Consider the following 24,884-nt stretch of genomic DNA (forward strand, 5'->3'; position numbering starts at 1 on the left):
ATTTTCGAAAAGATGCGAGGAATTCGTCTTTGCACAAAGCGAATTCCTATCAATTCTCCTCTTAATCCGTCTATTTCTCACGAACCCCTACGTTGCGACAGATTTATGACCCCGTATGACCTGTTTATATCATCGCGTGTCCTGAGTCAGCGCGCGCGACTAAACGCTAAGATTTCTAGGGGATATCTCGAAATCCCTTCGCGATCGCATAGCTCTGTCGACGGGAGAAAGACGAACAAGAACTGCGGGAGAACAAAAGTCCCGGAGGATGATGGGCGTCATCGTCAGCGAGAAAACGCGCTCCAGGCCCGCCTAATAATTCTCGGCGGGCGACGCACGACGTGTACGTGTCACGGCGTCGCGACGCGCGCGTCCGTCTCACCGTGACTGGAACAGCGCGAGAAAGCTCGCGGGTTTATCTCTTTTTCGGGAAAACACGACGAATAACTCCAAACGTCGAAACAGAGGGATTCCACTCCGGGAGAGACCAGGAATCTCGAATGATTTGGCGCATTGAGAAATCCGCGCGAATACCGGTGATTTCAATGGAGAGTAATGCTATTGCAGTGTCACCGATCGTGAAGATATGCGCTTCTTTTCAAGTCTTAAGGAGATATTAATATTTGGGTGATTCAATGAGAAAATAAAAAATGTGTTTAGAAGTTAAAAAAATAAAATTAATTTCCTTTAATATCAAAATAATAAAGTTTGTTGAAATATTTTAACTATTGCTATTTCTTGTATTGTTTTGTAATTCGTTATTTTAAAGAATAATATATTCTTACATCGTACATATATAACATCAGACAAAATTATAAATCCTATATATATAATATCAAATTATAAAAATAAAATTATAAAAATTGCTTTTAATAAAAAGTGTACTTGAAAGAGAATATAATTAATTAATCGCAATCGAATCGGTTTAAATAATTTTTACTTGTAGAAATATTATATATATTTAGAAATTATAATTACGTAATATTTGTGACTGCAAGCGCGAAATTCATCAAACCATCTATTAGAAAATATATAGGAAATCATCTAACAATGTTTGCATAAAACACTATATATTTTTTCCAATTATAACGAGATTATTTATAATAATTTCTGCGAAAATTTAGCGAATGCAATTTGAATTGGCTCGCATGATATTGCGTAGCCCTTCGCGGTTTACTAAATAATTCGGCTTTAAACAGCTTTCAAAAATGCCCAACAAACGTTTTATTAAGTCGGAGCAGTAAGAGGGACTGTAGTGGACTCGTAAAAGCCTCACATAAATAAAATTGCGGAGTGATATAATTGCATATATATCTACGCGTGTCATTTGCGTCTCCCATAAACATAGGATAACTCCCAAATCATGCATGTTATAAAGAGGATAAATTCGCAATTTTGTAAATACTTGAGTCTCATTTTTCAAATGGTTGATCACCTTATTCTTCGCGATATCTCAATATTAAATTTCTATCAAGTTGTTAAAAATTATATACTGGTAATATACCATTCCATTTTTATATTAATGTTTAATTAAAAAATTTTCTAAAAGTAAAGTCATCGAAACTTGAGTTGTCACATTTTTAACTCTTAATTATTATATAATTGCAATTACGCTATTTCGTTATCCATTAACAAGTTATCCATTAACGTTTGATATTGAAATTGTTGTTCTTCGTCCATTAATGTCGAGAGAAAGAGTAACTTTGCGACATCCCTTATAGCGCGGTCAGCTGTTGGCACTCTGTCGTCCGGCTTTTAACGCACTTTCGACCATTTTGCGCCGTAAAATTACCATCACTACTCTTCTCGCTACTTTTTCTACGTTTTGACATCGCGAAGAAAACGCTACGAAAAGCATCTCGCGGCGCGCGATTTGGCTGATGGCATTTGCGTTTGCGTATTCTAATTTTATAGACGAAGACGTCAATCTCATACGCAACTTAAAACTGTAACCGGATCATTTCTTGAGTTTATTTCCCGGCTCTTCTTCATATCGCCAAAGTCTAGGAATTCTTTCAATTATTATCAATTGAAATACATGCATCAGTCACTGAGAAAATAACTATAAGTTGAGATATATAAATGTTACGTGTATCTATTTATCAATCTCTTTTTCACTTGTGTTTTGCTCCTGGAAAGAGGGGTTTCAAAACACTACTCACTATAAAAGATCCTAAAAATATTTTTACTGTGCCATAAAGTTTCTACCGCTGGCGCAATCTCAATCCGTGACTATATTTTCGAAAAGTCGTTTCGAGTTGGATATTGATCGAAGTATCTAGAAGAGGGAATAAAACTTCTTATGGTTCATACTATTCGACGTTGATCCCGTATCGAGAACTGGATCACCCGACGGAATAAATAATGTTTGGGATACAGCGACAGATTATGAGAGGGATCACGAGTAACCATTTATCCATTTCACAATCCAAGGGTAGCTTTATATTTTTTTTCTAAAGAGCACACATTTTTTGCGATTCTAATATTTATATTAGATCCATTTCCGCGACCACATTAATCGCATATCATTCCGTTTCGATTTTTCATAAAGGAGAATTATGAGTTTTTACTTTATTGGTTCGTTAAATAAACAGAACAGAAAGAGAGAGAATATTTTTTGGTGAGAAAAAAAATATTGCTCTGATTTGTGACTTGACACAATTTGCAATATCTGAATTGTAAATGCTAAAAGGAAGAAAAACAAAGAGTTGTGTATATTGATGAAGTGTGAATATTAATTTTATAGATTTTAAACAATACTTAAGAAAATTACGAATAAAATTATGAATTAAAAATCCAAGAATTGTCAAAGAGATTTCGGATAATTTATAACTTTTTGGTATTTTAATTCCTCTCTAAAAAAATATATATAAAAAAATACAAAACAAAGCCATAACATTATCTCTTTTAATAATATGTTTATATTAATATCTTAACTAATATTTAATTATTTATTCAAGAAAAATGTCAAGCTTTTAAAATAAGATTTACTTAATTAATTAAGACGATAAATTGAAGGCAGAAGTTATCGCTAACAGGAAAAATGGACAAGATCTCCTGCTCAGCGTTTATTCTTTGCGGATCGTTGTGAATGACCTGATGTTATATATCGAACATTGTGAAAGATACACGACACCCCTGTGTAACAAGATACCAGCCGCCAGTACGAGGAGAGGCTGAAGAGGAGAAAGAAGATGAAGAAGACCTATGTTCTGGGTTTATAAAAATCGCTGTTGGAGCCATGTCCTTGAAAACAGAAACCGTTATGGAAACGCCGGCGCCTATACGTCATTGTGTAATTTTTCATTAAAACGTTAACGATGAACATGATGCGCACCCTACCTGATTTATTCGTTTCTTCATTATATCATTCTGTCAAACTTCTGCGAGTGTTAATTAAATTTCCGTTAAACGATGATCGACTTACTGAAATCTGACAACGTGCTTAAATTATATACTAATTGCAAATCGTCATTCTAGCTGAGAAAATTCTTGCAAAGTCTCGGCCAAGCTTAATCTCTTCTATAAATAATTTTCATCTCAAATTATATCATTAAACCTCTGATTTTTAATATCTCGTTAAAATAACTTAATATTTCTTATCGTTATTTTTTCTTTAAAGAAATGTTCTGTATTTTACATTCAACTGTCATGCAAACCTATGGAAAACATGTTGCATTAGAGCAACTTCGACAAAAATAAATCGATTGCCTCATCGTGTTCTTGGAGATGCGTCGCCGTCGCGGCGTATTTTATAATAAAAGCGTATGCACATACGTCCTTCCGCTTCTGAAACTCCTAGTTTACGTAGCGAGAGAATCCGTTTAGAAACCAATGAGCTTCTAATGAAGGTGGAGCTTGCGATGAAAATCTCCACCTACTCTTAAAACGCTCTATTTCCCTCTGCTTGCCCGCGAGAAGCGACAGCACGAACCGGGAGAAGATTGAGGAGAACGCAAGACGAGAGATGCGAAGACGAAAGAACGAGAGAGACAGAGGCGGAGAAGCAGATGAGGACCTTTAAGTACGTCTTAACTCGGCCAAGTCAGTTGGCATCTCGCCGCTCTGAGCAAAATGATGCCTTCGTTTTCGAGCGTGATTCCGCGATCAAGCATCTCGATCAGCGGTGCTTAATAATGTCCTTGTGACTTCAACGTAAAAATTATAGACTTTGGATTTACATCCTATCTATGCTTAACGCAAACCAGGCTGTGTGAACGTGTATCAATTTCTTGCAAGTGAATGGAGAACTTTTGCCAAGTTTAGTTTATAAGATAGAAATTGGACAGCTGAAGTTGAATAAGAGGGTGAACGAAAGTGTTCGGGGACCGCAGGTATGTCAGGAAATTTTACGCTGGAAGTTGGAAGATACAAAATGTGTCTTACAAATTTGATCGATAAAAATTGCAAAAATACATCAATTAACAACCAATCTTAAAGTTTAATTATCTATTAAAGATTTAGAGATAAAAAATCTCGTGCTTTCTTTCGTAATAATAAAAACAAAATCAAGTCTCAATCTTTAAACTTAGATTTTCTTATTATTTTCTTATTATTTTCATAATTATAATATCTTAATTAAATATGGGACATTAATAAACTATGTAGAATGTGATACTATCATTAATCAAAATTTTTATACTCCCTTTTTTCAATTTTTATTTATTTATTTATATCACTTTTATATATTTTCAACTGATTAAAAACTGATTAAATCATAACTATTGTCGCGCAATAAAACACCAATTGGCAGATGTTGCAGTTTAAGAGTTAATAAATCTTAACTGACACTCGATAAAAAAGAATCATCACAACTAGATCATTGATGGGCTAACATAAGATACAAGTTATAAGATTTTAAGAAATCAATTATTGCTCGACAAAAAAATTTAATTCTACACACTTCTATATACATAATTTATATATACGTAATTATTCGCATTGTTATGTTTAATTATCCAAGAATATATATAATTAAATTTAATTATTTGATCAACAGTTAATGTTAAAAAATAAAAAAATACAATCGCAAAAAAATTATCAATCTTGAAGAGGAAGGCTTTACGAAGATTGAAACTCTATATATATTCATGTGATACATAATTAAATCATTTTTCGATTAGAAAATTCTTATTTTAATTATTATTTGTGCCTTGAAAAAATTGTGGATGCCAATCCGAAAGAAGGAGACCGGAAGCACATGACGAATCTTAATTGAATCGAAATGCATGCGCGGATCTTGGCACATCAATTACGCTCACAAATACCAAAATTAACATATTTTTTGGCAGTGGACATATCCGTGAATATTATCCAACGAATAAGACGTGTATGACGAATCGAAAATTAACTAATGTTCGCATATTAATGCGTACAGAATTGCCGTGATAAGTGAGATAAAGTGAGCTATTACTTATGAAGAACATATTTACAATCTTCACAATCTTCGAATTATCACTCTTGCAACTGTCAATCCGACAAAAATAATTTTTAGAATTGACATAAATTATCGATTGTATATATACACACAGTTTTTTTAAACTAATTTCTTAAAAAAAATATTCAAAAAATAAATATGAATTAAACTATAACTTAAACATATATAAAAGTGTAATTGAAAAAGATAAATATTCAATTTTTTATTGTATAATTTATTAATACTTCCTTATATAAGGCATTTTTGCAAAAGCCATTTTATAAAATAAATTATAATGCTTTCTTTTTATTATACTAATCTTTTTATTTCTAACAATTAAATTAAAGAACGCACTCTTAAATTAATTACATTTATTTATTTCCATTATGTATGTAGCAATTTTAGATTTTATATCTTCCATTTCGAAATTGTGCGAACACTATCAAGAATGTATTTCATCATGGATATTATTATTATTATGAATGACATTTGCATCGGTATATAGACTCTATTAAATTTTGAGAGGTAAATAAAGAGAATTATCACGTTTGTTCGCTTGTACAGTTAGGTACGCGGCCAAAGTATGAGTTTCAAACAGTCTGTGAATACACTTTGCCACCGCTGGCACGTGGCCCTAATTACACCGTCACGCTCGAGTTCGGAAATGCTTTAATTAATATTGCTCGAGACAAATTATGCATAAACGAGTGCTGGTTGCACCCGTATTTCTTCAGCGGCCGGCATAAATAATTGTCTTTTAACGATCGCGTCTATTTGATTCGTATTATATACAGTCTTTTTTACGAACGAATTCAATAATTCAATGTATATATAATTACCTAAGCAATTGTTTTTTTAAATTTTAAACAATTAATCTCTTGCAACTAGGAAAACATATGTTTGATTAGATCTAATTTAATTTAGATTTGATTAGATAATTTGACTTAATAGATAAGTGGATTTAATTTTAGATTTAATTTTAGAAAATTAGATTTATGTGATGTTAATCTTAATGAGTTCGCCCGTTTTTGGCATTAAATCATTGTCATACACACACACAATTATCAATATCAATTATCAGTATTACTATATTTTTGTCTCGGTTAAAGTATGAATAAACTTAGATTCTAATATGTTGCAATTCTTTTTAATGTCGCACTTATTAGTACTAAATACGGACATCCAATTTAGAAGTTTAATTTACACGAAAATAGCATTCAGGATTAACGTTAAATAAATAGAATGATCAAATTTAAATACGTAACAAGAATGTAAATAGCAAGTCAATTTACGCAAAGAATATTACAATGAAAGCTTAATTCATAATTTTAGTTATTATAATTTTAATACATGATGTTATATATATATATATATATATATATATATATATATAGTACCTTATAGAAAAAGGATAACAGCTGAGCATTGGTTTGCCAAAAATCGCTAACAAGACAGAACAAAAAAAGAAGAAATAGAAAATTATATTAAATCATGCAACTGACTTTTTTAATAATATAATTGAATAATTATATTATTAGAGATTGTATTATATATATAATTAAAGAGTTACCATGTTATATATTAACAAGAAATTAATTATATTAATTTATATTATAATAGACAGATTATAGAGAAATTTAGAAAAATTTAATAACTCAAAAGAAAAAGTACATACATCAATAACTAATAAAAAATAATAAATTATCAAAAATTGACGAATAATATAATCATAATTTTTTCCCTTTTTCTCCCTAAAAACGTACAATGAATAAATAGAAACTGAATTCAACATAGAAAAATATCACGATTTTTTTCAAGCTTGACAAGACCTTTCTCCAAATATAAATCGATTAATTTTATTATTATACGTTCATTGAAAACTAATTTGTCTTCGTATAATATCACAGATTAAACTTTACCTGCACGTGGACACTCATATCGCGCTTCTCACAATATTTACATCGTAAATCTGGTATTTGACTTTAATATAGTTTAAAATAGAACGATACAAACGTCTTGTTGCGCGACGTACGTCTCGGATTCATCTCGCACACATCCTCACGGGCATTCGCGCAAATTGGCTCGTCTCCTCAGACTTCTCATATTTTGAATTTCTCTACTACAATTTCGAGCCTCGCTAATATTAAGTTTCTGGCTGATATTTTGAGATCGTGGCTGAATAATCATGTCGCGTGAAATTAAACCGCGAATCTGCTCGCGGCTTCGTTTCTCACAATCAGATCCAAAATGCAAAGTAATTTTTACTAATAATAGAAAAAAAATAATTGATATAATTGAAATAATTGATAATTGATATATCTATATATATATATATATATATATATATATATATATATATACAAAATTAGATCTCTTATTATATATATATATATATATATATATATATATATAAAATAAGAGACCTAATTTTATATTATCAATATGTGTATAAAAATGTAAAAACTATATTAAAAATTACATATAATTAAGTTTATATGTCAATATTCTACAAAGTTATTCTTTCTCAGGTAAGACTTCATTTCGCGGAATCAAGATGATGCTCGTGTGTTAACGATATAAATACGCGACAAGAGGAGAATGTTAAAAGATTAAAGAGTCCTCCGCAAAAAGCGGAGAACTCGTAAATGAAATCGTATTGATTATCGCCAAAGGCAGGTGCGAGAAAAGAGGAAAAATGTTGGATACGATGGATGCGGAGCAAAGCATGAACAACGGCGTGATAGTGTCACAGCTCGCGAATTCGCACACGCCACAAGATTTCACTGTCTCACGACTGCTGTCCACATCAACGCAATCCTTGGGTAAGGACCAGAAAATATTCTTAACGGCAGATATAATTCAAATATCTAAAACATAAGTCAAAGATTCAGAAAACGTTCTCGAAAAAATTAAAGATTTAGACACATTTCTTGTTTAGTTCTAATTCTTTTATATATTTTGTCCTTTATTTAATATTAATATAAATATCCAAATAATTTTTTTGAAAGTAATGTAACGAAAAAAATTGCATAATATAAATATAATTGCATAAAAATTGTGTAAGTTTTCGAAGATTAATTAAGCTTACTCTTATTGTAATTCTCTGTTTAATTATTATTAATTAATATTATTAACATTTATTTTAATAAAACCTGAAGAATTCTCTACGAAATCTTCTTGAGAAGATTTTTTCAGATTTACAAGAAGATTTCTACAATTCACTTGCAAATAAAAAGTCACTTCTCTTATTTTCCATCGCTAATTATTCGAAAATTCATACCTGACATTATTATGATGAGAAATCAAATTAAATTGAAAGAGAATATATTGATAATGCAAATCAAAACATATAATAAAAATTGTGACAAAATAAAAAAATGCAATATAATATAATGTAATAATATTTGACTAATACTTTTAAATATTTTGTAATGACAGAAATGATTTAAATATTTTGTGTGACAGAATTTTTGATTGTTTTTGCTGACAAATTCTTTATTTATTTTCTTAAAAGAGATATGTCTAATGATAATTTTTTTTATATAATCTTACATTACTATTATAATATCATTAATTGTAAGATAAATGTAAAAAAGTGGTTTATCTTCCACTTTCCTATATTTCATTATTACTTTATAATTATAATTTCTCATTATAACATATATATTATACAATTTAGAAGGGATTTTAATATAATTTACATTGCATGAAAAATTATATACTAGTATGAGAACACACATTATCCATAGCAGATGATTTCATCACGTCTGTACACATTTAATCCGCGATTCACGGCGCACTTGATTTCATCAAAATCACGCATTTCTAGTCATGCTGCTCGCATTATGCCGCTTTGATGAATGCCCAAGTATAGTGGAGCCATTCAAAGAATGGCCGCGATGTAGCCGGCCCGCGTGTGCTCATGTGTTTTTTTTCTCCCTTTTTTTCGATACAGACCGCCCTGATATTGCGAGCGGCATCTCGACCCACGTCAGATTTCGACGTGGGACAGATCGTCAGGAAATAATTTTGCATTCTTCTCGCGAAGTGTATTTTTATGTACGCAAAGATATGTAACGAAGTACATAATTCTTATAAAGAAAATTGACGCTTGTCTCGTGAAATAATATTTTTATGTAAAAATTTTTTGCCTAAAATCTGGAAACTGAAAAAGAAAAATTGATAATAATCTTGAAAACAAAATCTGCCAAGTGTCACTGATAAGTACTGGTTATTAGATTAACTCTGTTTCGCAGATTGTAGCGAAACCTCCTCAACTAGTGGAAATAGAAGACCTAGGAGGAGTAGGACAACCTTTTCGGCGCAACAGTTGGCTGCGTTAGAAAGAGTGTTTGAGAAGACACACTATCCGGACGCTTTCGTTCGCGAGGAACTGGCGACCAGGGTGTCTCTGTCCGAGGCTAGAGTACAGGTAATGTTACGTAATCTCTTAAACATTACAACCAACATCAAGTGAAAGAAAATAAATGTTTTATTTTAAAAATTTACTCACAACTAGCATAAATTCGATAGATATCTAGAAATCTCGTGTATTGTCTCTGTAGAATCCTTCCGGAAATATGTTTAGAAAAATAATGGATTTTTTCTTCTTATTTATTATTTTATTTTCCGCATACTCACGCTAGATTATAGAATATTTATTCGGACAAATCTGACTCATCTCAATCTATTCAATTATTCGTAATATCTCGAATAATATATGCGCATTATTTGAGCTGATCTTTCGTACAATTAGATTACAATTTTATTTATGACATCAGCAATGAATGTTGTTTTTCATTAGTCATTTCTTCAAAAATGCTTTCAAATTGCCCTATAAGATACATATAATACATTGTTTTCTTCACATGTAAGTTTGATCATTGATAAACGCATTTATGCCAAGCAATTAATTTGCCAATTTTAGGAATTTAAACTTATGATTAGGAGTGAGAAGAGGGACATATCACTATTTGCCTGTAATATATAATGTATAATGCAATTAAAAACCGGAAATAAATAATAATAAACAGAAATAGGAAATTAAAATTCATCGAGAAAGCATCATCCTCCATGACACTTGTACGAAGACTGGAACGTGGCAAAACGATAAGCTGTCTCGAGACGCACGCCAACCAACCAACCGATTCATATAGAGCAAGCGGACGGCTCTTTGAAGCCATCTTCCACTCGGTAACCGAGAAGATTAGCCATCCGAGAAAGTATCATGACGCGCACATGTGTTCTTGTACCAAACGCAGCGTCGTCAGTAATACAAGGAAAAGAAGGCTGAAGAAGGAGGAGGCGGAAGGTGGCGGTTGCGGACAGCTAGGCAGAAAATCGGAGGAGACAGGTTGTCAGGGCAAAAAGAGAAGAAGAGAAAAAGAGAGAGAGAGAGAGAGAAAGAGAGAGAAAAGCTATGATTAGCCGACGCGCATCTCCAGCATCTGCGCGCTCCTCGACACGTGCAACGAGCACGTGTGCGCGTCGCCGTCACCGTCGCCGTCATCCATGTCGTTCTACACACTTCTGTCTATCTGTCCGTATGTCTGCGGCGTCGCTACGCCTGCCAGGAGCCGTCACGCTGTCCCGTCTTCGGTCGGCGCGCCGCGTCCTTCCGTTCCCCGTTGCCGTCCTCGTCTCTCCGACGAATGTAGATTTTTAGAGTAACGTGAGAACACACGAGTAGCATTGATCGCCGGAGATTTTTCATCATTGAAAAAGATGTATCACGTAGGAAGCGTGTCCTTTGAATCGAATTTATTTATCTTGATTTGGAGTGATGTCAGATGAAGAGCATTTGATATACTTGGATACACGTCGGATCAGAGTCTAGATTTTTCATTGAAGATATTCCTAAAAGGCGGCACGATCTTTTGAATCGGACTTATTTGTTATATAATCTAGTCTTTAGAATTTCGTAGAATTCATTTTAGAGATCGAAAGAAACTCGATCATAGTGAAGCTGAAATGGTAAATATACATTCACGTTAAAATTAAGAGTATGCTGTTTTTTAAATGGTTCAGATAATGTGATATAAAAAGCACCGATTATTCGTCGAGGAAATTATTTCTGAAAGAAACATGTGTCTTTTAAATCGATTATTCGATTTGCGATATATCGTACGAATTTAATTAAATGCATTGATTTCCGTATATCTTTGCCAAAAGTAATATAATTAATAAAGTCATACATATTTAATAAAAACGAGAATTTTGTATTGCACATAAATATCTTAATCTTTTGTAGAAACATGATTATTCTGAGTATCTCTAATTTTTATCTTTCCATCGATTATTCTATCTGGGGTGACAAAGAGATATGATTATTCTATTTCATTCACGCTCTCTGTTTCCAATCGTACAATATTTTAGTCATAAAAATCAAAATTAAATGGCGATAAAATTGTGACAGCAAGAGCATCAAGAATTTCTTTCCTTCTGCTTAGGTGTGGTTCCAGAACAGGCGGGCGAAGTTTCGGCGGAACGAGCGGAGCTCGGCGATGAACCGTGGCGTCTCCGCAGGTAGAGAGATGGAGGCCGCGTTACCGTTGCGTCCCATCAGAGTGTCGCATCCCTCGCAGCATAATACGGAGAACAATACGGAATCGTCGCAGAACACGACCACCCAAGTAACGGCCCAGTATTCTTACGGTGATTATTGGAGAACGACGCCGCAGCATTACGCGATGCAGACCGCCAGCTGTCACGGTTTCGCCGCGAACGGTGGTTTGGCGAACGTGAGTCTACCGCCGTATCATCACCATCACCATCATCATCATCATCAGGCCGATATCCACCATGGGTCCCTCGATGGACCCACCATGAACGGCTTGAACGCTTTGAGACTACGAGCACATCCCTACGGCTCGACGTATCCAGCGATGCACGCGAGTATGTGATATCGTTCACAGGAATCGAATCTGCAATATGGCAATTTGTAGTGTATTTGAATTGCGCTTCACAAGCTGATCCTGGAGACGCGACGTGAGGAATCATTCATCTTAGATGTTGTCGAAACCAAAGATAAAATTTGACTGGCAGAAATCGATTTAAGATCGCAACTTGAGATGTTGAAAATCCAAGGATGCTAACGTCTCGCATAGTATCGGGTATCCCGGGATTTTATGTGCAAAGATTTGATGATGCAAATATTCTGCAAATTATCACTGTAAAAACGTTCAACGTTGATCGAATGCCTTAACCAATGATAATCATTATAGATAATAATTAGATTAAGTTTAAACTATAAGTTTTAAACACACAGGGTAACGAATAAATAAGTCATCTTCTTTTTCCCGTCGATAGAATAGCATGTTAAGTTACGAGAAAGTATATTGATATCTTAATTAAACATATAAATACAGTAGAACGTTATTCTGCAAAGTTATGGCCTTATAGATATGTAGACGGTATAGACGGTATAGACAAAGACACTGTTGTGCAATAAAAACATTGAGATTAGAGAATGTTTTTTTAGAAAGAGGTATATGTTTCCCATATATATAATAAAAAAAGTACAACACCATACGGATGTATATAACAAATACATGTATATATATACACATATCGAAATATATTGGCACAGGATTAGAATACAGTCAGCCGGCATACATATTGGTCGCATTTGTTTCAATCTTAAAATCCATTATTCTTAATCCTCAGCACAAGTAAAGAGATTTTTAGAAACGGAATAAAAAACTTTACTATAATTAAAGAGTAATAGTACAGATAAAATATAAATATATTATACACATAAAAAGTGATTAAAATTAAATCACTTTTTATAATTAAATCATAAATTTTCTCTCTAGATATAATTCTTCTTTATAATAATTAATTAAATTTAGATTTTAAAGATCTAATTTAAATTCAGATTTTAAATAGCTAACAAAATTTATAATACATTTGCTGAGAATCATTACCAATATCTATTTCAATCATCTTGGACCATATAAGGTTACAAATTTAATAAAAATATTACTCAAAAAATGTCGGAGATACCTATAAAGCATTAAAAAAATGATAACGTTTATTAAACGCCTTATATATCTTCACGACATTCTTCGGCGATTCATATTGCCATGATAAGTATTATAAGAAATACTTGAAAAACTTTAAAACCTTTGAAACATTTCATCAAGTATCAAAGTAGTCCAAGATCGATTATTTCCAGCATTTTAATTTCATATATCTTTCAATACTATACCGTTACTTGCACGTTTTGCACAACGTTGCTCCAGTCGAGCTTGGAGGGTACCAAATAGAAAGCTGGTGCGATTTTACTACCACAGGGACACTGGCTGCCAGAGATCCAGCTATACGAGCCGAGCTTCGTGTTACATTTAGGGCAATTCAATTTGCCTTCGACGGTATGCGTGATGTCGGGCATCCAAGCCAAAGGTTCCACAAAATAGATCTTGTCGCAAAGCTCGACTCGCGTTGGCTCTTCTCTTTTCAGGACTAGTTTATCACAGTTCTCGACATCTTTTGGATTTTTAACGCTGATGTGCCGCCAGATCTGTTTCTCGTGTGGTGCGTGGGGTAAAATATTGCTAGCGCTTGCCACGATGCGGCGACATTTCTTACAACGATAAACTGTCGGCTCGGGACGCACGGTTGTCAATGCGGGATCTGGCTTTACTAAATCGACGCAGCTCTGAGGAAGAATGCGAGCCTTGCGCACCTTGTCAGCGGCAATTTGTAACCGATACATTTTAAATTGCACATTGGTGCTATCCACACCATAGCCCATGTCCTCGTAAAGTTGCAGCTGCGCCATGAAACCAGGATTTGGTGCAACGAATCGTCGTTTCGATTTTACCAATTGGAACGCATCTGCAAAGCTCAATTTGTGCTTTTTCATTGCATATGCAATCACCATGGTAGCGGATCGTGATACACCAAAGTAACAGTGCACCAGTATCCTGCCATTGGATTCGAGAGCACGATCGATGAATTCATAGGAATCTTCAAAATGCGTTAAGAGATCTTCTCGTGGCATATCTGTTACCTGAATATACTTAATGACTAAATTGGGGATACATTCCTGGATCTTTCTTGGCAATGGACAGGAATCTATTGTCAATATATGAGTCATTTCAACTTCTTTCAGCCAGTCCACATCTGTTGCAGCCGTGAGATTACCCAGATATAAGCCTAGCTCAATCTCATCGAAGCTGCATGGACCAGCATCAAAGTCTTCTCTTGTCAACTTATTCGCATTGTCCTGCGCCATTCTCAGCACTCTGTAATCATGAATGAAGTTATAGCATCTATATCTAATTTTAAGAATTAAAATCATATGTCTATTCTATTATTTGATATTTGTGCTGTTATTAAGCATCCAAAATATAAATCACAGATCAAATTGCAAAGTGTTCTACATTTATAATATTTATAATAATTAAAAGAGAACAAAAGTAAGATTTAAAGGGTTTTCTTTTCAAATATGGATGATTCATACATGCAGAAATTTCTAGCAAATACAATTGTATCAATTCCTACAAAGAAAATGATATTCAAAATTTTTTAAATATTTTACTCCTTTTTTTAAAGGAATATATATTATAAAACAAGAATTATGTTGCAAAATTTAATTACATCTTACATTAAATAGGAGAAGATAATATGCATTACAATAATTGATTAAATAATGGATGCAATGTAAACAAGACACAAAATAAATAAATATGCAAAGTGATAAAACAAACTTGCCTGGACAAAGAAAAAATTAGTCTTGTCAACAAAACATATGAGGCAATATGCAAGGGCCATCGAATCTACTTTGGGGAGACATGCCTTTTTATATAGAAAAAAATTACTTCATTGATTTATTTGTTATTACTATCACTACTATCACTATTCTAATATCATTTTTATCAAAACATAAATAATAATATAACAATTTTTAAAATCAATTGCACATTCTACGTCACACATCATACATCCAGTCTGTTGTTCAGGCCGGGTTTTTCGCGCATGCACGGCAAACGCAATATCAATAAAGTATCTACAATAATGAAACCGATGATACCAGAGAGAAGACTGAGAGGTGTCATCAGTGTCATGGCCCGCTTTTAGGTGATCTCTGAAACGCCCTCTGTTAATCTAAAAAACGTGGACATGAACTACAAAGCCAATGTCCACGAAAGTTCTCAGAGGGTAACATATAATGTGCACAATTTCTGGTTCTGTTCCGTGCTATGTGCACAAAATAGCGGTAGCACTAGTGCTGTATAGCAAGGTGCTTACGTATATCAAATAAATTTTAAAATAAATGAGAAATGACGAATTTGAATATATATATATATATATATATATATATATATATATATATATATTCAAATTCGTTATTTGAGTCCGCACCCTCAGACTTTTCTCTGCATACAAAAGAGGAGCACTAATTATATAAAACCATCACATTAAAGAATTATACATTGCGAGCCAATCTGATGTTCAATATTAAAAAAATAAAGAAATTTCATCTCTAATAAACTCAAGTTTAAAAAATTTTAAATTAGAAGAAACTTATATAAAGGTGCAATTTCATTGACGCTAGAAACCAGCGGCAAATTAAAATCACTTGACTTTCTCTAGATATGGCATCAATAAAATAAAGTTCAAACAGTTTCAACTTTTTCAGTGTGTAAAGCGGCCTTTTCATTGACGCTACTTTTTAGCGTCAATGAAATTGCACCTTAACAGTTGGCAGCCCTACGAGATAGGCTGTGCAGCACTGCGCGTATATAAAATAAATTTGAAATCGCTTCTAGCCTAACCATCTTCACGCGATCGACTTTATTTGAATTGCACGGCATCATATCGAATTATGATGTGGCGCCGATTTGTTCAACGTAATTCGGGACATCGCGATGCTGTATAAGCGTCGAATGAGCACGAATTGTCACGCAAATATGATAAATCACATCTACTCACCGTTCACCGGCTGTTCCACAGGCCGCTCCACTCGCTCGCCTCGGGACGTCCCATTCCGATCTTGATGCACACGATATCATCAACGTGAACGCACGACACTTTATTCGGCACTCCCGATATTCGCTCGCATCCGATAATCATCATCAAGGGCGCAAATAACGCGACGCGACTTCGCTCCATCTTTGCGATCGCGCTATCACTGAACTGTGAAAAATAGCTGTCGCGCACTTTCCCCGACATATTATGAAAGTCGCGCGATCATCCTTGGACACTTTCGACGCTCTTTCACTCGCGATATTCGTTTAAAAACGGTTAAAAGACGCGAAAAATGCGGACGTACGACGATCCGTGTAACTGCGTATGACTCCGATTCACGTATGACGCGTATGACGTAGCAATCACGCGCTAACATGGCGGCCGAACCAGTGCGCATTCGTTTCTGCGCACTGGTTCGGCCGCCATGTTGGCGCGTGACTGTACGTCATACGCGTCACTGCTACGTCATACGCGTCATACGTGAATCGGAGTCATACGCAGTTACACGGATCGTCGTACGTCCGCATTTTTCGCGTCTTTTAACCGTTTTTAAACGAATATCGCGAGTGAAAGAGCGTCGAAAGTGTCCAAGGATGATCGCGCGACTTTCATAATATGTCGGTGAAAGTGCGCGACAGCTATTTTTCACAGTTCAGTGATAGCGCGATCGCGAAGATGGAGCGAAGTCGCGTCGCGTTATTTGCGCCCTTGATGATAATTATCGGATGCGAGCGAATATCGGGAGTGCCGAATAAAGTGTCGCGCGTTCGCGTTGATGATATCGTGTGCATCAAGATCGGAATGGGACGTTCCGAGGCGAGCGAGTGGAGCGGCCTGTGGAACAGCCGGTGAACGGTGAGTAGATGTGATTTATCATATTTGCGTGACAATTCGTGCTCATTCGACGCTTATACAGCATCGCGATGTCCCGAATTACGTTCGAACAAATCGGCGCCGCATCATAATTCGATGCGATGCCGTGCAATTCAAATAAAGTCGATCGCGTGAAGATGGTTAGGCTAGAAGCGATTTCAAATTTATTTTATATACGCGCAGTGCTGCACAGCCTATCTCGTAGGGCTGCCAACTGTTAAGGTGCAATTTCATTGACGCTAAAAAGTAGCGTCAATGAAAAGGCCGCTTAAAGGTGCGGCCTCATTGACGCTACTTTTTAGCGTCAATGAGGCCGCATCTTAAAGCGAAAGATTCCGCTGTTTTTTTTTATTTTAAAAAATTTATGTACGTTTGGCCCTCTTCAATAAAGTACTTGATCTATGCTTGGACTTGAATGACGTCACATAAGCTCTCTTGCCCTCTTTTGCTGTCGACGTGCTCCGCATGCGGGAAAAGTGAGGTTGGAAAGTCGTAGACATGGAGCTCAACGAGGATCTACCGAGTAAAAAGCTTACGCACAAGGAGAAGAAGAAGCTGAAGAAGCAGCAGGAATATGAACGGACGATGGAAATGCTGACGAAGGCTGGCTGTCAGGGTCATAGTGAATTGGAGTCTAATTTCACAATCTCGCAGAGAGAGACGCAGCAGCGTGGCAATCAGCAGCTGGACCACGCGGTCGACATCAAGGTGGACAATTTCAGCATAGCAGCCAAGGGCAAAGAGCTCTTTACCAATGCCAGTCTTCTCATAGCGCAAGGCAGACGTTATGGCCTAGTGGGGCCTAACGGGTACATTATTCTTCATTATAAAATATATTATAAAGAACTTCAATTCCTTTTCTTTACTCAAAAGATCTGAAAGACCTGTAAAATGACGATTTAAATTTTTTATAAATATATTGTAGTATTAAACATATATCTAAAACATATATTTGTATGTATTTTATAGATTATTATAATATATAATGTTACTACGATATTATTTTATAAGTTATTTTATATTAATTGTTTCTCATAGAAAATGTATTACATTTTATTCTTATTACAGTCATGGCAAGACTACTTTGCTCCGTCATATAGCCAAAAGAGCCTTCAATATTCCAAGTACCATAGATGTTTTATACTGTGAGCAAGAAGTTATAGCAGATGATACACCAGCTGTAGAAGTAGTTCTGAAAGCTGATACAAAATGTACAGAGCTTCAGGCGGAATGTAAAAGATTAGAAGAATTGACTGAACAAGGAGTAACAGATGCGCAAAACAGACTGCAGGAGGTTATTATCATATTTATTTTTATAAACTTTGAATGTTAGAAAATAGTCATAAAATTTAGGAAATAGTATAATTTGTCACTTTGTTATCCATTTTTTTTATGTTGAATTTCATGTTTTTTTTCTAAGTAAACTTTATAACTGTGGAAGTAAATATGATAATATGTATGATATGAAATTATATTTTTAGGTTTATGAAGAATTAAAAGCTATTGGTGCTGACTCAGCAGAGCCACGAGCTAGACGAATCCTTGCTGGTCTGGGATTTAATCGTGCTATGCAAGATCGTCCGACAAAGAATTTCTCCGGTGGTTGGCGAATGCGTGTTTCGCTTGCAAGAGCACTCTTTCTGGAACCCACATTATTGTTACTAGACGAACCTACAAATCACTTGGATCTGAACGCGGTAATCTGGCTGGATAATTATCTACAGGGCTGGAAGAAAACCCTGCTTGTTGTATCACACGACCAAAGTTTCTTGGACAATGTATGCACAGATGTGATACACCTGGACCAGCAAAAGTTATTCTATTATAAAGGAAATTATAGCATGTTTAAGAAGATGTATGTACAAAAGAAAAAAGAGATGGTAAAAGCATACGAGAAGCAGGAGAAACGATTGAAGGATCTTAAAGCATCTGGTCAAAGCAAGAAGCAAGCTGAAAAGAAGCAAAAGGAAGCTCTTACTAGGAAGCAAGAGAAAAATAGGACGAAAATGCAGAAGCAAGAGGAGGACACTGGACCTACGGAATTGTTGCAGAAACCAAGGGAATATATAGTAAAATTCAGTTTTCCAGATCCACCACCACTTCAACCTCCAATTCTTGGCCTTCAAAGTAATTAATTTTTCTGTATTTATATTCATCGTATTATATGTTTATAATATTATAATACTAAAAAAATTAATAAGAAAGAGTTTGCGCATGTACAAAAGAGAGAGGGAGAGAACAAAAACTTTATTTAAAAATTCAAATTAAATTATTAAAATATTAATTTTATTTTTCAGATGTAACTTTTGCATATGAAGGACAAAAACCGTTGTTCATCGACGCAGATTTCGGTATAGACTTAAATTCTCGAGTAGCTATAGTAGGTCCTAATGGTGTCGGCAAGTCTACATTCTTGAAATTACTAATGGGTGACATAACGTCTCAAAAGGGAGAAATCACAAAAAATCATCGATTGGTAAGTGTAAAATCGTATGAATTAAATAATAAATCATCCTTTCATCATTGAATAAATGCAATTTTTTAATGTAAAGCAAAGAAATGAATATGATTTTTCTTAATAATATTTTCACATCCCGGTATTTTTGTCACAAATTAGTTTACTCTTTGCAGAGGATAGGAAGATTTGATCAGCACTCTGGTGAGCATCTGACTGCTGAAGAGACCCCGGCGGAATACTTGATGCGCTTATTCGATCTTCCATACGAAAAGGCGCGCAAACAATTAGGCACTTTTGGTCTTAGCTCTCACGCGCACACGATCAAGATGAAAGATCTATCGGGAGGCCAAAAAGCACGCGTCGCGATGGCTGAGCTTTGTCTAAATGCGCCAGATGTGCTGATTTTAGACGAACCGACCAATAATCTCGACATAGAATCCATTGACGCATTGGCTGACGCTATAAATGAATATAAAGGCGGTGTCATTATCGTCTCGCACGACGAACGATTAATTCGAGATACAGAATGCTGCCTCTATGTGATTGAGAACCAGCAAATCCTCGCTATGGACGGCGATTTCGACGATTACAGGAAAGAATTGCTCGAGAGTCTGGGGGAAGTTATCAATAATCCCAGTATAGCTGCAAATGCTGCTGTTTTACAATAATGGTTAGTCAATTAGTAATCGATACTTTGTTGGCCAGATGCAAAAATGATCGTTGAATCGCGACCGAAAAGCCTTCATAAGGACATCTGTTCCTAAAATCGCTAGAAACGAATTTTGTATTATATGCCAATTATATGAATTTAAAATTAAATCTTTAAAAACATGAAGCTGGTGTTGGCTGATTGTTTTTATTTATCTCATTTTATGTTGATCAATTTACAATGATTAATATTAATACGCTTATATCTAGTTATTTGTAGAGCACGAAATTATAAATTTATAAAAATTTCATTTTTATAAATGGACTATTAAAGAAAAATTATACTGAAAAATCTCGAAAACTAATCGTAAATATTATCTCTATAAAAATTCTCTGATAAAATATAAGAACTATATATACATGTATATATATCCAGAAAAGTTTCATAAGAAATATAATTGATATATTTTTAAGAAAGAAATGTATCTAGGTATAATATAAAAAAACAATCTAACAAAAATAAAAAATAAATTGTTTTATTAAATTAAAAAAAATACATTTTATAATACCAAAAAAAAATATATCTACTTTTTCTACTATTAAATATTTTTCTTTATTTTGATAATTTTACTTTTAAATTAAATCTTAAAAACTGAAGTTTACGTTAACTGATTTATTATATTCATGTTCATGTTTTTAAAGATTTAAGATATTAAAAATACTGAAAATAAATTATTTTATTAAATTCGAAAAATACATTTTACAATACTTATAATATATTTATATATATTATATAGTGTATTAGCCAATTAGTAAGTAGATATCTTGTTGGCAAGATACAAAAATGATTATTGAATGTTGACTAAAGAGCTTTCATAAGGATGCCTGTTCCTAAAATCGTTAGAAACGAATTTTGTATAAGCCAATTATGTGAATTTAAAATTAAATTTTTAAAAACATGAAGTTTGTGTTGGCTGATTGTTTTTATTTATTTCTTTTATTGATTAATTTACAATGACTAATATTAATATACATAACTATAATTATTATTTATGGATTAATATCTTAAACACAGATCAAAATTTAAAATTAACAAAATGAGAAAAAATATTTAATAGAAGAAAAAGTATACAAGCATTATAAATATATATATATATATATATATATATATATATATATATATATATATTACGTTCTCCAATAATCTTTATCATACTTAGTGCAACGATTTGAATTTTTTATTTTTGAATGCATATTTTTTTACAGATTTCTAAATTTCTTTTAAATTTTTGCAAAGTTTTCAATTACCTATATAACAATTATTAATAAAACAATTTATTTTCAGTATCTTTAATATCCACTAATGAACTAAATGACTTTTTTATTGAATTCTTTTTGATTATTTATACATTCATCTACTATTGATTTATCTGATGCTCTTAAATTTCGTTGACATATATTACTCGCCGGTATAAGATTATTAGATGTAATTTTTAAATTATCACAAGATTTTTCAAAATCAGTATTAGCAATATTAACATTGAAATTTTCAATAATTTCTGATAGATTTTTATTATGATTATTATTTATCTGTTGTGTTTCTAGCTGCGTTTTTATAGCCAAAATTTGAACCTAAAAGTTATATAATTTGCATACACATTTTACATACAATTTTTGAATGAAATACAATTCTTTTTTTTTAACTGACTTAAAAACAGTTACTTACCTCCATAGATATTGCTTTAGATCGCCAATAACGAAGCTGCTTTGATATATGATGATTTGCTTCTTCTTGTATTAACATTTGCATAATTTGTCTTTCCATTTTTTCTTTCAATTCCTTTAATTCTTTTTTCGTTTTGGTCACCAATAATTGAGCATAACTAAAAGTCATATGTATGTTTAATTTTTATGAACATAAAATAAAAATAATTTAACAAAATTTTTTAGCTTACTTGAAACTGTCATCTGTAGATTGTATTTCTTCCACTTGATTGTTTCTTTCTATTTCAATTTTCAACTTACTCTCAAGATCAAAAATTCTACTTTTATATTTATTTAAAAGATCTGCATCCTCCTGCTGAGCATCAATTACATCAGTTTCCCATTTCCTAATTAATTCAGTCTTCTCTGTTCTTAATAAGTGGATTTCCTTCATTTTTATATTTAATGCTTGTTTTGCTTCCTGGTATTTAATCTGTAGTTTTTTCATTTGACCCAACAACATTTGTCTGCGATCTTCAACTTCGGCGAATAGAGAATTGCCTGAAATAGAAAATCAATTTTGAAGAAATTTATATTTGTTATATATTATATATTAGACTAAATATCTCTCTCATACTTTACCTTTACATGTAACACTAGCAGGAGTTACTTTCAATGACTCCAATTCCATACGATTAATAGCTAATTCTTCACGCATATTTTCTAATGCCTCATTTTTTTCTTCTAATTGTTTTGTTGTTATCTATTAAGAGACATTTTCAATAAGAATTTTACATTAATTAATAAATTTAAAAATTTACATATTTATATTGTTTTACTTTTAAGAGATTTTCAAGTTCTTGATATTGAGTCTCCATATTTGTAAATTTCTCTTCTAATTGTTCTACATTTTTTTTCTCAGTTTTAAGAAGTATAGCTAACTCTTTGTTTTCTTCCTTATACATCGTTACATCATCTGTACAAATGGAATCATGTGGTTGATTTAAATTTCTCAATCTTTTTAATTCTTCACGCAACTCTGTAATCTCTTGTATATTTTGTGTAGCTTTTATTTCTAAATCTGCAATATAATTTTCATATTCTTCTTTTTCAACTCTATACCTAACATACAAAAAAAATAATACTGTATCAATGCGTATGTATATATTGATGACATGTAACAAATACAAAACTAAGAAAAAATATATCTATTTATATATTTAAAATTAACTAAGTCAATTCATCATTAAATGATCACTGATAGAACAACTATAATTTTTGTACTTTTCTTTCCTTTCGGCAAACATTTGGTTTATTTTCGTTGCATGTTGATCAGCCGATTGCTCCAAAGCCTCGTTCCTTTCTTGAAGCTCTTTATTCAGTGCTTCGCTGGCTTCCAGCTTGAGTCGTAAAACATGCAACTGCTGCAGATAACACTCATTTTCATGTTTTAGTTTCTTATAATCATCCTGAATTAAACTCTCTTCCAGACATTCCTTGACCTTTACATCAATCGCACTTTCGCCACCTAAATTTGGCAACTTGGACATCTCGCGATATATTTCCTCCTTTTCTAATTTCCGTTTAAATGAGACACGAATGAAATGATCATCGACGATTGTTTATATACAAATGGATTTCTACCCTAGAAGACGGAGCACCACACATACGGTTATATTTATTATTTTGAATATTCAAATTTATCGGCTATGATTAGACCATAGATACATATGTGGATAAGTTTGGCATCACAATTTTTACGAATGAACTGAAAAGTGCATTCTAATTGGCTTCACAAGTATTTCGATTGATTGACCAATCAGGATGAGAGACTCTTTGCTCCGATTGGTCAATCACACTTCCAGAACTTGTAACGTCGACATGAACATAGTCCAAGTAGACTCCTGTATCTTAGGTGAAGATAAGAATACTATATTCTTTATTATGTCTATGCTTGACATATTATCTACGCTAATATTTAGTTTTTAATCGCTGTTAAATGTGTTTGTAATCGTCAAGATATTAGATGGATAATCGAAATTGATTTCTTGTAACCTGAAGAAAAAGAGAGATTCCTAACATCTGTTAAATTTTTCATATTTTTATGCAATATTTACGACTGAGGCTACGAAGGATCATTTCGATATTTTGCAATATAATCATGGTAGGGGTTCTTCGATATATTTGAATTATCACGAAAGTTTTGCAAACTTATCGTGAATATTTATTATAAAGTGTCAGAGATATTTGTATATCGTATCATTATTATACATGTCAATCTCGAGTTACCGATTCATTTCTATATATCCAGAATCGAATCGAAATCATCTTCGTGTATTTCAAGTTTTTTCTCGCTAAAGTTAATGTCTCTCTTGTTGACATAAGTAAAATTTATATTGAAAAAAATTATCGCATATAAATAATAATATTATATTTAAATAATAATATTAGTAATAAAATAATAATGATTACAACTAATAATAACATATACTTTTGTAAAACGATATTCTTTTGTTCAATATTAAATTTATTTCAAATTTTACAGCAGAAACACACACAACAATTGAAGAGGAAGTTGAAGGTTTCTTAAATAAGCTAAAATACTCCTAAGGGAAACTACTTTGAAAAGGATCAACGCGCGTTTAGTACGCGCCTAGGCATTTTTCCCCGGGCCTTCCCTCCCTCCCCGCTGGTACCACCAACGACGCCTTCGGAACCTGTAGATAGGTAGGTTGGAGCAACAGGCCGAGTACACGGCTTGGCTCGGCGCTTCGGGGCGAGATCCGACACCGAGCATCATCAAGTGCTTTT

At 33.3% G+C, this 24,884-nt stretch overlaps 4 protein-coding genes across 6 annotated transcripts; 2 read left to right on the top strand and 2 right to left on the bottom strand.

Moving 5' to 3' along the window:
* The first annotated feature begins 3,934 nt into the window (after nucleotides 1-3,934).
* On the top strand, nucleotides 3,935-12,805 carry LOC105253061 (ALX homeobox protein 1). Of its 2 annotated transcripts, none has more exons than XM_011260831.3 (4): nucleotides 3,935-4,024; nucleotides 7,945-8,238; nucleotides 9,673-9,848; nucleotides 11,866-12,805. In XM_011260831.3, exons 2-4 carry the CDS (start codon nucleotides 8,112-8,114, stop codon nucleotides 12,316-12,318), a joined length of 756 nt encoding a protein of 251 aa, XP_011259133.1. In that variant the 5' UTR covers nucleotides 3,935-4,024; nucleotides 7,945-8,111; the 3' UTR covers nucleotides 12,319-12,805. The 2 variants fall into 2 exon arrangements, with proteins under 2 accessions (XP_011259133.1, XP_011259132.1); XM_011260830.3 differs by lacking the exon at nucleotides 3,935-4,024 and adding an exon at nucleotides 4,034-4,334.
* LOC105253063 (dual specificity protein phosphatase MPK-4) lies at nucleotides 10,038-15,442 on the bottom strand. 2 transcript variants are annotated; one of them, XM_020028090.2, is made up of 3 exons: nucleotides 15,134-15,442; nucleotides 13,626-14,664; nucleotides 10,038-10,250 (listed from the first exon to the last, which is right to left on the bottom strand). In XM_020028090.2, the coding sequence occupies exons 2-3, from the start codon at nucleotides 14,652-14,654 to the stop codon at nucleotides 10,221-10,223; spliced, it is 1,059 nt and encodes a 352-aa protein (XP_019883649.2). In that variant the 5' UTR covers nucleotides 14,655-14,664; nucleotides 15,134-15,442; the 3' UTR covers nucleotides 10,038-10,220. The 2 variants fall into 2 exon arrangements, with proteins under 2 accessions (XP_019883649.2, XP_011259134.1); XM_011260832.3 differs by lacking the exon at nucleotides 10,038-10,250 and having other exon boundaries at nucleotides 13,309-14,664; nucleotides 15,241-15,441.
* Nucleotides 15,443-17,643: 2,201 nt separating this feature from the next.
* Nucleotides 17,644-20,674, top strand: LOC105253059 (ATP-binding cassette sub-family F member 1). The gene is made up of 5 exons (XM_011260828.3): nucleotides 17,644-18,072; nucleotides 18,332-18,557; nucleotides 18,745-19,390; nucleotides 19,561-19,739; nucleotides 19,895-20,674. Exons 1-5 carry the CDS (start codon nucleotides 17,762-17,764, stop codon nucleotides 20,387-20,389), a joined length of 1,857 nt encoding a protein of 618 aa, XP_011259130.1. The 5' UTR covers nucleotides 17,644-17,761; the 3' UTR covers nucleotides 20,390-20,674.
* A 1,044-nt stretch (nucleotides 20,675-21,718) lies between these two features.
* Nucleotides 21,719-23,766, bottom strand: LOC105253085 (protein Spindly-like). Its single transcript, XM_011260880.3, has 6 exons — nucleotides 23,358-23,766; nucleotides 22,913-23,195; nucleotides 22,716-22,836; nucleotides 22,325-22,634; nucleotides 22,096-22,252; nucleotides 21,719-22,001 (listed from the first exon to the last, which is right to left on the bottom strand). The coding sequence occupies exons 1-6, from the start codon at nucleotides 23,621-23,623 to the stop codon at nucleotides 21,738-21,740; spliced, it is 1,401 nt and encodes a 466-aa protein (XP_011259182.1). The 5' UTR covers nucleotides 23,624-23,766; the 3' UTR covers nucleotides 21,719-21,737.
* Nucleotides 23,767-24,884: the final 1,118 nt, after the last annotated feature.

Source organism: Camponotus floridanus, unplaced genomic scaffold, assembly GCF_003227725.1.
Source record: "Camponotus floridanus strain SB8 unplaced genomic scaffold, Cflo_v7.5 scaffold21, whole genome shotgun sequence".
NCBI lineage: Eukaryota > Metazoa > Arthropoda > Insecta > Hymenoptera > Formicidae > Camponotus > Camponotus floridanus.